Source organism: Hemibagrus wyckioides, linkage group LG29 (genome assembly GCF_019097595.1).
Source record: "Hemibagrus wyckioides isolate EC202008001 linkage group LG29, SWU_Hwy_1.0, whole genome shotgun sequence".
Taxonomy (NCBI): domain Eukaryota; kingdom Metazoa; phylum Chordata; class Actinopteri; order Siluriformes; family Bagridae; genus Hemibagrus; species Hemibagrus wyckioides.
Genome location: NC_080738.1, coordinates 7,637,773 through 7,654,836, shown reverse-complemented (window position 1 = coordinate 7,654,836; position 17,064 = coordinate 7,637,773). Strand labels below are relative to the sequence as shown.

The 17,064-nt window shown below is 38.9% G+C and overlaps 2 protein-coding genes across 7 annotated transcripts in view; one reads left to right on the top strand and one right to left on the bottom strand.

The window, feature by feature from the left end:
• Positions 1-6,267, top strand: part of tyrp1b (tyrosinase-related protein 1b) — a 7,315-nt gene extending 1,048 nt beyond the window's left edge. Inside the window, exons 2-8 of the mRNA XM_058384494.1 lie at positions 1-24; positions 185-507; positions 1,602-1,806; positions 3,242-3,409; positions 3,661-3,840; positions 4,348-4,494; positions 5,540-6,267. The exon at positions 1-24 is cut by the window's left edge and continues 341 nt beyond it. Of these exons, the coding sequence (XP_058240477.1) occupies positions 1-24; positions 185-507; positions 1,602-1,806; positions 3,242-3,409; positions 3,661-3,840; positions 4,348-4,494; positions 5,540-5,730 (1,238 nt within the window). The 3' untranslated portion in view covers positions 5,731-6,267. The remainder of the gene's footprint in view (positions 25-184; positions 508-1,601; positions 1,807-3,241; positions 3,410-3,660; positions 3,841-4,347; positions 4,495-5,539) is intronic.
• Positions 6,268-8,882: 2,615 nt separating this feature from the next.
• The window catches only part of rbm47 (RNA binding motif protein 47), a 36,814-nt gene continuing 28,632 nt past the window's right edge, over positions 8,883-17,064 (bottom strand). For all 6 annotated transcript variants that reach the window (XM_058384487.1, XM_058384492.1, XM_058384493.1 and 3 more), the window contains 2 exons: positions 15,435-15,628; positions 8,883-14,467 (listed from right to left, as the gene is read on the bottom strand). In XM_058384487.1, the coding sequence (XP_058240470.1) occupies positions 14,213-14,467; positions 15,435-15,628 (449 nt within the window). In that variant the 3' untranslated portion in view covers positions 8,883-14,212. The remainder of the gene's footprint in view (positions 14,468-15,434; positions 15,629-17,064) is intronic.

Sequence of the window (17,064 nt, the reverse complement as noted above, 5' to 3'; positions counted from 1 at the left end):
ACTGTGATCAGAGAATCACTGTGGGTGAGAATCATACACACACACACACACACAATAATCTGAAAGTTTGAAAAACTTTGCATTATTAAGCAAGAACAATCAAAAATTCAGCACCACTGTGTAATACACAATAATCTATTCCTGTATATTTACCCCCATGTTTATCATCTTGTTGGAAATCCAGTGCGTCGAAACATCCTGCACATGTCTCCAGAAGAAAAGCGGGCTTTTGTCAACACTCTGGATCAAGCTAAAAGAACGGTGCATCCTGATCTGGTTATCTGTACACGACGGTATGAGGAGCTCTTTGGCCCGGATGGAAACAGTGTCCAGTGTGAAAACATCACCATCTACAACTTTTTCGTCTGGACTCATTACTATTCCGTCGGGAAGACGTACATGGGACCGGGACAGCAGAGCTTCGGGGGCGTGGACTTCTCTCACGAAGGTCCGGGATTCCTTACATGGCACCGTTTTCACCTGCTGCAACTAGAGAGTGATATACAGGTGAGGTAACACACACACACAAACACACACACACACATCTATATGAAATTTAAAATAGCCCTAAATTGGAAATAAAAACGTAACAGGAAGTACAAGCTGGCTATTATACATGGATCAAGATACTCTGGAATCATACTGTTTTCATAAAAAGATCAGGAACATTTTTTTCAGAAAATCACGCACTACTATAAATATTTAACCTACATTCTACTAGATACTAGCTACTAGCTACCCTGAAATTTGCTGATACACATCCAAGCCTTTAAAGAGATCGTTAGTCGTTAATATTTAGCCTAAAATGAATCAAAATTGATAAACAAAGGAGAAGGATAAGAGATTTTTTTAGTATTTTAAAGCTGGTTGAAACCTTTGATTATGCATATGTATATAACAGTAGAAATGGCATATTTGCCTTGTAACTCCATGATTAGGGGTTCAATTCCTGCCCCTGCCCCTCCCTTGCATGTGCAGGGGTCTTGGCATGGTCTTCCTGTGCTTCGAGGATTTCCTCCGGTTTCCTCCCCCAGTCCAAAGACATGAACTATAGTCCGATTGGCGTCTCTAAATTGTCAGGGTTGTGTATTATGTGTATTAGTGTCTCCCGCCTTGTCCCCTGAGTCCCCTGGGATAGACTACCGCTTCCCTGCGACCTTGTGTAGTATAAGCACTAGAGAAAATGGATAACAGAACAGCAAGAATTCTGGGATGCTTCTCTGCTCATCAACACAGTAAAGTGCATTTATTTGGTTAGTTCCAACTGCTCAAACCGGCCTGGCCATTCTCCTCACCTCATCAAGAAGGCATCACCACTCACAGAACTGGATATTTTTTGTGTTTTGGACCACTCTGTGTAGAAATAAAAGTTTCTGAAATACTCAAACCAACCTGACTGGCACCAACATCCATGCTGCAGTTAAAGTCACTTAGATCACATTGTTTCCCTTATAAACTGAAGCTCTTGCTCCCACATGATTGGTTGACTGGAAAGCTGTGTGAACCTGTGTATTGCTCGTGTATTTGTGCTGTACTGACATGTAAAACTGCGCTGAAAATTGATGCTGAAAATATTAGTCGCTCTACATGTTTGCGTTTAGGACATGCTCAGGAACCCGACGTTTGCCCTACCGTACTGGAACTTTGCGATCGGAGGAAACGAGTGTGATATCTGCACAGACGACCTGCTTGGAGCCAGGAGCAGCTTTGACATGAACAGCATCAGCTCTAACTCTGTGTTCTCTCAGTGGAGAGTGATATGTGAGGATGTGGAGGAGTACGAGAAGCAAGGGACCATCTGTAACAGTGAGAAACTCACACGCTCAAACACACATCAAATATTTGTGAAAACGAATGCAGACGTAGCATACACAAAACCCTGGCTATGTGCGGGCTCATAATATACTGGTATATCTATCTATATCATCTATATTAGTTAAGATTCTTTGTCCTACTAAGATACACTACGTTGCCAAAAGTTTTGGGACACCCCTCCAAATCATTGAATTCAGTTGTTGTTTTTAAGGGTTGGGCTTGGCCCCTTAGTTTCATTAAAAGGAACTCTTAATGCTTCAGCATACCAAGACATTTTGGACAATTGGAGACTGTGAGTCAGGTCTTCTCATCCAACATCAGTGCCTGATCTCATAAATGCGCATCTAGAGAAACAGTCAGAAATTCCCATAAACACACTCCTAAACCTTGTGGAAAGCCTTCCCAGAAGAGTCGAAGCTGTTATAGCTGCAAAGGGCAGGACAACTCCATATTACATTCATGTGCATGTAAAGGCAGACATCCCAGTTTTGGAATGGCTCACAGTCTCCGCTCTAATTCATCCCAAAGGTGTTCTATCACCTTTGAGGTTGAGGTCAGGACTCTGTGGAGGCCAGTCAAGTTCCTCCACACCAAACTCACTCATCCATGTCTATATGGACCTTGCTTTGTGCGCTGATGAACAGTCATGTTGGAACAAGTAGTGTCCCAAACTGTTCCCACAAAGTTGTCCCACAAAAATGTCTCGGTATGCTGAAGCATTAAGAGTGCCTTTCACTGGAACTAAGGGATGTCCCAAAACATTTGGCAATATAGTGTACACACACAAATACACAAAAATCTAAACTAGCCATGGACAATCAAAATGAGCATGAACCATTAGGGATCCTCTTCAACAAGGTGAGAAAAGGATGAGCTTGATGTAGCAGGGACCTTCTTCTAGGCTACCCACATGGAGTCACAACTTGACTATGTGTACACAGCTAAGAAACATGCAAATACTCCATTTGTCCAAGAAAACATTGGCAGGGGGGGAGGACGTTGCCATCCCACATTGCTATCCACTGAATGTTTGGTAAATCCTTGTTTCAGGACATTTTTGTGGCCCAAAATGATCTCCATCTGCCATCTATTTGTAATAGACATTGCAACAGCCATTAATTTTTTACTAGTAGGTGCCTAGGGCTGGCTGGCAAGAAAATGTTGCATGGGATCAAAAATCAATTACAAAATATTTTAAAATGCTTAATGTAGAAGCAAAGCTTTAGCAACTGATTTTATAATTCACTGGACGTTACAGATATTTGAATTCGCAGTTCCCTTCATGTTCATTCCAACCTTGTAGCCAGTAGAGGTCTCCATATCTCAAACTGTTCCATATGAAAAATATGGCATAGAATACAATATCTGTATCTTCTGCTATACATATTATTTTTTCTAGATTGTGTGTGTGTGTGTGTGTTTGTAGGTACAGAAGGTAGTCCAATCAGACGGAATCCTGGTGGCAATGTGGCTCGGCCAATGGTGCAGAAGCTACCAGAAAATCAAGATGTAATCGACTGCTTGGAGCTCAAGAATTATGATACGCCTCCATATTACTCTACCTCCGCCTGGAGCTTTAGGAATACTGTTGAAGGTAATATGCACAGAATCAGAAGATTCCATATTGAATCTGTCAAAAATAGTATTAATAATAAAACACACACACACACACACACACACGCACAAACACTTGCACACTCTCACAGTCCTTAACTTGCTATTTGGAAGCATGTAAACAAATAGTGATGCATCCTATAGACTTTTTCTCTGGGTTTGTGTGGGTTTGTGTGTGTTTGTGTGTGTGTGTTTTTGTGTTTGTGTGTGTGTATGTGTGTGTGTTGTTAGGTTACAGCACTCCCCGGGGAATCTATGACCCACTGGTGCGCAGTCTACACAATTTGGCTCATTTATTCCTGAATGGTACCGGCGGTCAGACTCATGTGTCCCCAAACGACCCCATCTTTGTCCTGCTGCACTCGTTTACTGATGCCATCTTTGTTGAGTGGCTACGCAGACACCACCCTGGTACACACACACACACACACACACCACACACACACACATGTTTGTTTGGCTACTTGAGTGCATATGGGCTCTTAAACTAAACATTTGGCCAGCAGCAAAAACAGAACAAATAACAAACAACAAACCTGATGATTGCCTACCAAGCCAAAAACAGATCAGAACCTCAAAATTCTTTTCACTCGCTGCACTGCACCATGCTTTCTCAGATCACCTAGCACTGTTCCCATCATCTCTCTGAGCTTCCCCTGGATGTCAGTCACTAGCTGCCTTCAAAAAAAGGGTAAAGATCTACCTCTTCCTGAAATACTTAAACTAGCACTTGTTGTATTTTTAAAAAAAAATAGTCTGTGCGCTCTTCCTGCTGTATTTCCTCCTAACAGACTTTTAGACTGATGGTACCTTAAGACCTAGTGATGCGTTCATTTACAGAGACTTTAAAACACTTTTGTATGTCCCTCTGGATAAGGGCACCTGCCAAATCCCCCCCACATCCTGTGTGTGTTTCAGGCACAGTGTTTTACCCCAAAGAAAATGCTCCTATTGGTCACAACTGGCGTTTCAACATGGTTCCTTTCTGGCCACCGGTCACAAATGGGGAAATGTTCGTCTCGGCACCGGACACTCTCGGATACACCTATGAGATCCAATGGCCAAGTGAGTGACACTCCATTACATTGTAACCTGCTTTTCTTTCTTATGATTGACTAAAAATAACCACAGAACTTACATCACACGTTCATAAGGGTGAGCAGGTTGATATGAAGCTCACAGTACAAAGCCTGAATTCCATCATCCTTAGTGTACCGCCTGCTCAGGCAGTACACTTGACAGAAATAGTTACACCATATAAATATAATATTGGCAACATGTTCAGAAAGTTTACTAGACTATATTGCCAAAAGTTTTGGGACACCCCTCCAAATCATTGAATTTAGGTGTTCCAATCACTTCCATGGCCACAGGTGTATAAAATAAAGCACCTAGCCATGTAGAATGCTTCTACAAACATTTGTGAAAGAATGGGTCGCTCTCAGGAACTTAGTGAATTCAAGTGTGGTACCGTGATAGGTTGCCACCTGTGCAATAATTTCCTCAATACTAAATATTCTAGTCAACTCGGGTTGTTTTTCAGGGGTTGGACTTGGCCCCTTAGTTCCAGTGAAAGTAACTCTTAATGTTTCAGCATACAATTCCATGCTCCCAACTTTGTGGGAACAGTTTTGGGGATGACCCCTTCCTGTTCCAACATGACTGCACACCAGTGCACAAAGCAAGGTCCGTAAAGACATGGATGAATGAGTTTGGTGTGGAGGAACTTGACTGGCCTGCACGTCAACCCGATAGAACATCTTTGGGATGAATTCGAGTGGAGATTGACCGCCAGGCCTTCTCATCCAACATCAGTCTCTGACCCCACGCATGCACTTCTAGAGGAATGGTCAAAAATCTCCATAAACACACTCCTAAATCTTGTGAAAAGCCTTCCCAGAAGAGTTGAAGCTGTTATAGCTGCAATTCCATATTAAACCCTACAGATTAAAAATGGAATGTCATTAAAGTTTGTGTGCAAGTAAAGGCAAATGTCCCAAAACTTTTGGCAATTTAGTGTATGTGTGCTAAAATATTGATGTCGTGAAGTACAGTTTTTGCTCTGTGAACTGAAACTGTGTGAATTAAAACTGATGTTTTTCCTCTTCAGACCGGCCGTATACCACCTCTGAGATCATTACCGTTGTTATAGTGGCTGTGGTGCTGGTGGTGCTGGTGGTAGGTGGAGTCATGCCCTGTTTTGTCAGAATGTATGGTTCGCGTGAAGGTCTGGAGCCGCTGCTTAGCGAACATTTCCGTCACTACTCCGAAGACGATCCCAAGTTTCAGTATGCAGCCTGAGGATGGATGCAGAAGTCGTGTCTCTGACATACGACTACCTGTTTGAAATGACACTTTTAACAAAACCTTCTTAATTTTTATTCACATGACACAAGAAAGGCAAATATTAGAGTAATTTTTTAAAAATTTAAAAAAAAAAATATTACTGTTTGATGAGAAGAAAATGATGTGCAAAGCATATAATGTGTTTTTAGGGAGTTGTTTGGCGACACCTAGTGGACAGTTTTTGGGTGGTGAAATAACTCGTTAATTTTTACATTTTTCTGTAACAACCTGGTGATTTCTTCCCTGTAACACGCAGGACTAGGTATGTATTTTATTTATAAAAACTGTCTATTGCACTTTATGTATTAAAATATCTTAGCTTATGTAGTTATGTCAAGTTTATTGTTGTTTTTATCATTGGCTTTCCTTTAAAAATCTGAAATGCACTGAAATGCTGCTACTGGCAAAATAAAACGTAGAGGAAAATAATAAATAAATAGATGTTTGTTGTTTAAAAAAAAATAGCTTAAATCTTCACTGGAAAAGTATATTTTTGTGTAGTCCAATTAAATAATATTTTATTTTAATAGATATTGAAATCTATTTTTAATTCAATCTACTTTGATGAAATTTCGGTTATTTCTTGGTTTATTTCTTTGTTTGTTTGTTCAAACAATATAAAGACATATCAGTTATTCTACCCTTGATATCTATTAACATCTTTTTTATTTATATATATATATATATATATATATATATATATATATATATATATATATATATATATATATATTTATATATATATATATATATATATATATATATATTAGATTATCACTTTAAGAAAAAGGTTCAAAAGAGTCAGTCTTCCCTTTTTTATCCTTTGTTAAACAGGAAGTTCTTTCTGTTTTTATTTGAATGTTATTCTGAGAAAACAAACTATTTAATAAAATATAATTGTATTAAAGCTTTATTTATTTATTTATTTATTTATTTATTTATTTATTGCCTACCAACTATTTTATTACATAAAATAACATTTTTAAAGCCAAATAAAAGAGATGGAGAAGAATTTGGCGACATCTGCTGGCTGTATGGATAAATAACATCATAGAGCTTAGCGAGTGCAAATAAAAGATGAGCAATTAACATAAATTATAGTGAAAACTGTGGTATTACTCTGTACAGTGACTTTTAGTGTTACCTATAATTACATACAATTAAATTAAATAATTACACATAATTCCCAACCTTATTCCTGGGAAATTGGGAGTCTTGGAGCCAAGAGAAGAAAATTTGCCCTGCTTTTTGGGTGGGCGGGGCATTATTTCACTGATATCACTGACGCTGTGGATGGATCTGTGGGGACAGCCTGTGACCCAGGAGACAGCCATGGACAGAGCCACTTGGGGACTTTCACACCGTCACAGATCTGTCATTACATCAGTCAGCTTGTTACAGCAAGGAATTAGTGTCTATAATGAACTCAGAAACTACCCTGACCTAATAGTTCCTCATGGACCATTGATTGCTGTTGTAGAAAGGACAGTAATCAGTTACAGTTACATTATTTACTGTCCAGTGTCACCCAGATGAGGATGAGGTTCCCTTCTGAGCCTGGTTCCTCTCAAGGTTTCTTCCTCACATCAACTCAGGGACTTTTTCCTTGTGTATGCGGAAGAGGGCAGATTGTGATTGGTTGGCGTCTCATGTCTCAGAGGATGCACGTGATTGGTTGTTGGCTGGTGGGTGGGACATTACACCTATCTATAAATGTCATTACACCAGTTCTGCCTATGTTTTGGCAACTGGTAGATAGCATATCTGTGCAAACTGGATTTTTCAGCAGGGAGATGAGTTGTGTTTGAATACGGTCTTGAACAAACTCCACCCACTATTTTATAGGCATCTTAACAGCCATTTAATTGCTTTGCGTCAAAAAAGCAAAAAAAAACAAAACAAAACTATTGTCCCACCAAATATTTGAGATTGTTTGAATTGTCATATGACCTTAGTATAGATAAAGCTTCTGGAAGACCCTAAGTTTGTTAGAGACCATAAATCTGGGACAAAATTCCAGAAGAGTGTCAAAGACTCTTTTTAAGGAGGGGATTAATTCAATCCAATTCAATTCAATTTATTTGTATAGCGCCTTTTACAATGGACATAGTCTCAAAGCAGCTTTAGAAACGAAGAGAAACAGAGAGAGGAGAGGAAATAAAATTAAAAAATAAATTATTCAATTAAATTATTAAACTATTTTACCTCTATTTTACCCCTAATGAGAAGCCTGTGGTGATGGTGGCAAGGAAAAACTCCCTGAGTTGATGTGAGGAAGAAACCTTGAGAGGGACCAGGCTCAGAAGGGAACCTCATCCTCATTTGGGACACTGGACAGTAAATAATGTAACTGTAACTAATTAATGTCCTTTCTATAACAGCAATCAATGGCCCATGAGGAGCTATTTTAGGTCAGTGTAGTTTCTGAGTTCATTATAGACACTAATTCCTTGCTGTCACAGTTGTAATGGCAGATCTATGACGCTGTGAAAGTCCCCAAGTGGCCACATCTGTCTCCTGGGTCACAGGCTGTCCCCAGCTTCCCAAGATTAGTCACTGAAGCAATCAAGAGGCTGGAGAAATCCATAGCTCAAATGTTCAGAGTACAAATATCACCCAGACACTCTATAAAGCTGATGTGGTGAGCCAAATCAAATCCCGTTTGGATTTGGCTATAAAGCAAGCTGGAGACTGAGATATAGAAGAAGGTTTTCATCTCTTAGGACTTCAGAACTGTACATTTTTTAAAGCTATTTTTTTTTACATGGAATGAAACATGGTGGTGGAGGCATTGTGTTGCAGAGACGCTTTTATATCAGCAGGTATTGGCAAAGTGGTGAGTGTGAGGCTAACAGTGAGATGGATGGAAGGTAGTAGTAGAGTCAGAGGTTTAGCTAAGCATCAACGATCCTTCGCAAAGTACATTGTGTGGGAATCACATCAATCAAAACCCAGATGTTCACCATTGTTCTCCATCCAATCACACAGAGCTGAATGGACTAAACAAAACAGGATCCAGATGTGCAAAGCTGCTCGAGACATATCCCAGAAGACCAGAAAGCAAGAGACGATATATGGTCAAGAAATAACATTACCGAACTCGTATCTCTTTTTGAAAATGCTTTATTCAAACTAATGAACCACTATAAATAGCCTACAATAATGCCAAGCCTATTACAAATATAGCGTGATAGAAAACAGCTCCATAAAGGGATCTCTGAAGACAATCTCTTCAACCTTTGATGTCTTGTTCGTTTCGTTTAGCAACAACAACAACAACAAATAAGTTTCTTAAAAAACTACTTAGTGTTAATGAAATGATCGCGATACAAAGCAACTTGAACGTGCGACACCTTCGGGTCCACGTTTAGTTAAAACTGGCCAGCTGTATCTAACATAATAGCAAAAAAAAAAAACCCAACGAAATAACATAAAAATATTTTTTTTTTTCTTATTTTTTTTTTTAGTACTACAGAACACTTTGGCAAAACATTTAACAGCTTCAAAAAAAAAAAAGGAAAAAAAAGGAGGAAGAAGAAGTAAAAATAAAAAGGCGCATATAAAGGAAGAGAAAAACATTCACTTGAAATATATTATAGGATTTCTTCTTACTTCATACACAAAACAACAATGCATTGTATATATTAAATATATCCTGATGGTTTTCGGTCATAATAAAAGATTCTAGTAAAGGCAAAAAGACGCATGTGGAAAGGGGAAACACACAAACGTACAAAAGGGCGTTCATGATCTTACATCTATACACACACAACACACACACACACACACACACACTCATGCACACAGACAAGCACACAGACACACACACAGACACACAGGGGAACTTCATCAAGTCCAGAGGTTAAGGTTAATGTGTGTGTGTGTGTGTGTCTGTGCAGGGATTGTTGCATCGCCAGTGTGACTCAACACTAATGTGTCTTAACACATTAGTTACACTCAATAAAACACAATCTGTCATCATAATAATAATAACAACAATAAGCTAAAAGGAAAATAAAAACAGCCAAACATCAAAAAACATAATAGACACAAGGAAATCCTTCACCGTTAATATGATAAAGAGAGAGAGAGAGAGAGAGAGAGAGAGGTGTGATGTTATGTGTGTTAATGATATAACACGGTTGTTATAAATAGACAAGGTCTCGATGTTCGCGGACACTTCATGATCTAATTATTAATTAAGGCACTGATACCTCACCGAAGAGGCTAAGCTAAGACGTAGAACAAGGATCTCTGAACTGATGACTTGTACTTTTTGTATTGCATCAGTGAAACATGGTGGTGGTGGCCCTGTGTCGCAGCAGATTTTTCCCATCAACAGGGAATCGTTAACTGCCAAAGCTACCGAAATAGTCCAATCAATTTTGGTCGAATCTGTTGAGCGAAAATGTCTCCACACATACAACCACCACACGTATACTCGTACCTTCATTTCCTGATAAAACAAGAGGATAAATTTTTAACATTCATTATCTTAGGGTGTATCCCATACACTTGGGGTAGAGCCAAAAACCACCAGAACTTCACTGGAAAAACACTTTTAATATTTCGAGATGTCTTGTTAAAACACTGCTGCTGTAATCATTAAGACTTTCTTACGCTCATTCCAGAACTAGCCGTAAGCTGGATCTGAGCAACACTTGGTACTGCTGGACTTCAGACTTGTCCGCTTGGTTGCTGGAATCTTGATTCCCTTTTGGCTCATGGAGTGTATAAGCACTTGAACTGAGTTCTAGTGCTTGGGTTTTTACAAATCTTTACAGACAAAATAAGGATGCTTTGCTTGCTATCAAGTGAAGCATGGTGGTGGTAGTATTGTGACTGGATAGACTGATGGAGCCAAATACAAATACAGGGTGATGCTAGAAGTACCCTGCCAAAGCTATTCTGGAGTAAGACATGGTATTTTACAGCATTTGGCAGATGCCCCTATCAAATCTTTTACACAACTGAGGGTTAAGGGCCTTGCTCAGGGGTCTAGCCGTGGCAGCTTAGTGAACATGGGTTTCAAAATCACAACCTTCTGACTAGACGTCCAACACCTTAACCCCTCAGCTACCACATCTCCACTCATTCCAGTGTCAAGGATTTTTCTAGCCCCATTTATTCCATTTTTGAGGATTTTGACTGAAACAGTATGTTGTTCTATAATATTTATGAAACAAAAAAATGTAATACAAAATGTACAAAAAGAAGAAAAGCCCTTGTATGTGTTTGTTCATTTTAGGAAATATTAAAAGAATATCCTACACTAATAATTCAGCTAAACTGGGCACTGATTCAAGTGAACATGTCGGCAACATGGACGGGGAAATCTACAAAGCCTCTGACACGACATGGTGGTTAATATTATTTCTTTTTCTCTAAGAAGGGCCATGAGACGATATATTTAGTGGCAACTTAAGTACGCAAGTTCTGTCTTTGAAGGCCAGATTGAAGGAAAAAATTGTAATATAATTATTCACCACCATGCTCAGGCTCCTGTACCACGAGTAAAGTGTCCAGGAAATAGATAATAAGCTTACTTCATAGCCACACCTTATTAAAAATAAACTAATAAAATAACCTCCAGCAGCCTTGTAGTAAAGAGTAATAAATCTTTCTTTCAAACCAGAAGTCTTGCATATTTAGCTCTAACAAGTGTGGCCTGCTTGATCTGGACAGTTATATATTTTTAAAAAAGCACACCTTCAGTCTCAATTATGCATTTTACAAAAAAAAAAACCCCACCCTGCAAATCCAATATAGCAAGTCGGTCCTAAATAAAGGCCGTTTTAGATCTTTACATGGACTAAAAGACAAAATACTTGTATATAAGGAGGTATTGCCGAGTTTGAACATAATATATTAAGGTTACGGAGTGTATGTGTGCTTAAACACGGCGGCTAGCTATCGTCTCTGTTCCCGTGTTTTGGGTCATTTTTTTATTTTATTTTGACTGTTATTATTTTGGCTTTGTCTCCGACTTCAGGTTTCATAAAACGAACAGTTCTCAAATTCTCAAAACACATCAAATAAAAACGTCTGAAATCCGAAAACCTTCAAAACGACAGTGAACTAAAATGTGAACCCAAACAACAAAAAAAAGGAAAGAAAGGAAAATATAATAATAAAATATCAAAACGAAACGATTTAAAAAGTATTAGTCAGATATTATTATTATTATTATTATTTTTTACTCAGGCGACCTAGTGGTTAGAATATGAAACATCTTCAAAAAAAAAAAAAAAATTAAAAAATATAAAACAAATTAAAATAAAAACACACCTGGAATCCCGTTTGTGTGTCCAAACATCAAAACATGTCCATAAAATGATCCTTCAGTGGTCACTTAGGTCTCTGCTCAGCAGTTTTACGTGAGTTTTTTTTTGTTTCCTTATGTTTGTCTATTTTAATATTTTTTTCTTCTTTTTTCTTTTTTCCAGGAATTTATTAAAGTAAATATTTCAGGTAAGGAAACAGAAATAACAGAAATTCATCCTTCTGTATTCTTCACGGCTACAGAATCAGGACGAAGGTTTCGGAAGGTTCTGGAGTGTAAAAAGTTCGGTACAGTAGCATTTAACAAGGACGGTAAGGTTTAATGATGTAGTTCTGCTGACTTAAGTGCTTTGGAGATCTTAAATTCTTTGCGTTAAGGGACTCTCGCAGCAATATAATGCTTCTCTTGTGTACAGGTTTTCCTTTTATCCTGCATTTTGGATGGGTGAACAAGCTACATCCTAGCACTTTGTGCTTAAGGCACACAGAATCAGAATCAGTCTGGATTAATTAGTGCAAAAAAAATAAAATAAAATAAAACACTTTTTTTTCAGACCAAACATCAGAGTCATGTCTTATAATGTGATGCATTAGCACTTAAGGCACTTAGTCTGGAGAAAAAGAAAGAAAGAAAAAAAAAAAGAGATGGACATTTTTGTCAAACCCTTTGCATCTCTGATTGACAGGTGACTCTAGTCCAAGTAGGCAGGACATTGAGCTTGAGATGAGACTGCATCAGTAGACATGAAATAAGGATTGAGGTTTCCTTTCGGAAAACAAGTAGCACACACACACACACACAAACACACTGATATCAGCAGGCCACAACTGGTGCTTTCCATGTCAGTTAGTTGCTGGTCCATGGAGATTCAGAATCAGGCGTCTTGTACTTGACTGAGTGTGTAAAAGATTAAGTTCAGTAGTTCTACAGTCAGTGTGAAGTGAGTCAGGGTCGGTGCATTTCCTAATCGACGTCAGCAGGTCTGGAAGATCTCAAGATCTCATGCATCTGAGATACACGATCTTTACTAGTCTTTAAATACACAACAGTCCAATGGGAGACGGATCTGGGAACACTTTTCCACAAAGTTTGTTTTGTACAGTAAAAAACGCCAACAATGCATCGTAACGCTCTAATAACGTGAATCTTCAGTAACCGCATTGGCCGCGGCAGATCCGGAGTCTATCAAAACACACACACACACACACACACACAAATTAACCACTCAAATACCTAAGGGCAATTTACCTTAGCCAATCCACCTACTGCAATGTTTTTGTAAGGTTCAAGGAAGAACCCAGAAATTGCAAATATCAGCATTTGGAAATGTATTTGTCTCTGGATCTGTTCTGATATTTAATATAGAAGTAATTTGCTGTTCCAATGCAAAAATAAAATCATCTGCTACATCATGGAAGAATGACTTTAGCTGAAACGCTAAGTAGACGCGTCCCAAATCACATACTTATGCACTATTCCGTGCCATAAATAGCGTGAGTAGTGTGTTCACACTGAAAATTCCAAGAAGGAAAAAAAGAAGAAGTGCACTTCGGGAACCTAGATGATGCAACGTATTCAACGGAAATGTAGAATAAAAAAGAAGCAGGGCTACCAGGCACTGATGCTGGATGAGAAATGAAAATACATTTCAAGATGGCCGATGACACTCCGGTGGATGAGACGTCTTACAAAGGTCTTACAGTAATATTCTAAAGCTACTCAAGCGGCGTTGTATGATGTGTTATTTGCCATCGACTGAGAAAAGGCCTATACTTCCAGTTCCATTTGAGACGTTACAGCCTTACTAACATACATACACTACAGTGTAGAGCACATAGTGCATAGCGTAAGTGCATGTGTGTAGTATGTCATTTGGGACGCAGCCACTGAGGATATCTTACCTTAGTAATGTTTTAATAATGAAAAAAAATCTGTTTATTAGGGTTATCAAGTTGTCAGGAAATTATTCATAGAACATTATTAGAGCTTTATGAGGCATTATTAGCGTTTCATAGATATGCACTTAATGTTTTTTTGAGGGGGGGTTTGGTCAGTAGATTAAATATTACATAATAAGTCATTTATTCTCAGATCAGTCAATAGCCTTCATAGATGTTGCACTGTGTCTCGTAAAAGTAAAAGGCATGGAGCGTCTCAGTAGGTCTGGTACACGTCGTGGATAGGCACTTGGAAGGTGGCAGCGGGGAAAGTTTGGGGCATGTAGCCAGCATAACCTCCGTACGCAGCAGCTGCCACGGCTGCGTTCTTCTGCAGCGCCGCCAGGGTGGCTGTGTTGGCGTGAGCAGCGATGGGCACGTAGCTCGCACCGTACAGACCGGCAGCCGCGGCGGCAGCAGGGATCCGCTGGACATTGTGGGCCACGGCGTAGACAGGAGTGATGGGACGTCCCTGAGAGAGAAAGAGCAGGGAAGAAACGGAATTAAGAAAGGAATCACTTACACCATAAGTATGAACACTGATCGCTTTACTACAACTGCACTCCCCTGTTGTTGTTGTAGTTGTAGTGAAAAAGGTTAATATATGAGCACAGAAATAAAAAAAATCACTTAGAGTCTTATTCTTTACCCAAACCTGTTATTCCATTGATCATCTACATAGCTCTCTATATAAATACAGCACAAAAAAAACACCCAAAAGAATAAGAAAGCTGCTCCTGCTGGTTGTTCTGGTTTGTATTAATTCCTAGTAGCAATGCATTTTGTATGAATATCTGCTGTTTGAGAAGCTCGGCATGGAAAAATTTTCCACAGGATCTTAATGATGCATGTCAACAGTCCTCCTTGCTGTTGCTTCAGTAAGCCTTTATGCTTACACATACAATAACAGGTCAATGACTTTAACGTACATCACCCTCATGGTCGGATCACTGCACAATTACAGCAAGGGATATCCAGCTGATCTGGTTTTGACCGAGGAAAACGACCGCAATGTTAGTTTTATCTGATGGATAAATACAGGAAATACTTGTATGGACACACAAGAAATACTTTCACATGGCGAGAAAATCCACCTGATGACAGAAGTGTGTGTGCGTGTTAAAGACGTGATACAACAGGTATGGAGCTGGTGAGGTGTTTATTTAATAAAAAAAACCTATATCTTAAGGTGTGGCCATTTTTGTAACTGTGTAACTTAAGCCTGTGACTCAATGTGTCATGGGACGTCATGCTCACACGTACCTCCAGTTAATTATTATTGATGACCACACCTTTTTAAAGAAGAAATAAACCCCACTTCAGTCGCTCCACCTTTTTGTTCTAGATTCAGCCATTTTAGCACCGGCCGAATATCTCGCTGTTGGTCCAGCTTTAGTAAACATTACAATCAGAGTCGTGATAATGTGTTAGTGCTGTACCTGAAAGGGCGGAGGTGTCGAGACGGCAGGAATGACGGCAGCATTCGAGGGAGCAGCAGAGTGATCGTGCTGGAGGGTGAGGGGGTTGATCAAATGCTCCATTGGGTGAATTTTTCCTTCCTCCACCAGTTTAGTAGCAGCGGGTGCAGCAGAGAACACAGCAGGGTACTGTGCACCGAGGGCTGGCAGAGTCACTGCATATATACACACACACACCTTTATAAGACACGACTTTATAAACAGAATTGTATACTGTATAAGACCACTGTAATATCAGGGGTGGACAGATCAGGATCAGTAGCTTGGACACCCAAAAGAATCAGATTTTTTACTGCAATCATCTGAGCTTACACTAGCTTTTATTTTGTTGTTGTTGTTGTTTGTTTGTTTTTAGCGATGAAGACAGATGATCTTGTCCGAAGGTATATGTGGAAAGACTGAAGAAAGCCACGAATAGAGAGAAACTCGAACCAAAAATCTCAGAGCCTGAAACTTTCTTGCTTAGAGTCCAAAATTTGTTCATTAGCTGTATAGCTAGTTAATGCACATAACTAGCTAACTAGCTTGTGAAATATTCATATATATTTTTAGCTACCATGTTTTAGCCTTATCAGCCTCCGGGACGTTGGAGTAATTATAGCTTTTAACCACAAAATTTTATTAGGCATAAGCATATTCTTATCCGTAATAAAAATAAATGTAAAAAAGAATAAACGATGCTGTAACGCAAGACAAATCGTCTATTCAGTTAGTTACTTGGTTTATTCCGAAAAATATTCGCAAATAAAATTCTTCCTCCGTTTAATACATAGTCTGTTGCTTTGGTTGCTAGGCAACATAACAGAAAAGGACGTCCATAGTTCAGACACAGTTGTGTAACGTTACTGTGCATATAAATTATTTTATATTGTAGTTATATCAAATTTTGAACAATAGAAATGATTCGTTTTTATAATTAGGATGCGTCCACCCCTGTTTACTACCACATTATAAGTGTATTATTATACATTAAAATGATGATGTAAAGGTGATGGTGTTTACAGTGGTATGGAATGCAGAGTAGGTTGAGGATAATAGAAAAAGGACACGAAAGTACAAAGAAACACACAAAACAGAGAGAGAGAGAGAGAGAGAGAGAGAGATGGAAAATGAAAGGAAAATAGTTCAGAGCTACATAACCTGTTCTTAGTTATGGCAAGTGACTTGGCTTAAGATTAACACACACACACACACACACACACACATGCATGCCTCCCCATTGTTTCGACAAACAAAAAGTCTTTTCATTCCTGGGGTTAATTTCGATTTAGGATCAGCAGGTTTAACCGACGTGTTAGAAAAGAAAAGCTCTGAGGGATCAAAATTCTCCAAAAAAAAAAAGAGCCGGAAAAGTCTGCTAATTTCACAACACTCGAGAAGATTTGAAGTGATTATCTTCAAATACTTTTTTTTTTTGAGAAGAGATTGAGCGAAATTTATTTTGAGAGATCAGGAAAAGGAATATCTGAAACGTGTAGAAATGTTAAGAGTTAGTGTTTCTCTACTCCACTCTATTCCACTAGGGGGCAGCAAATCCAGACAGGATCGCTCCATGAGCCATCTCACGTTTGTGTTTATTTTTTGCTTTTTA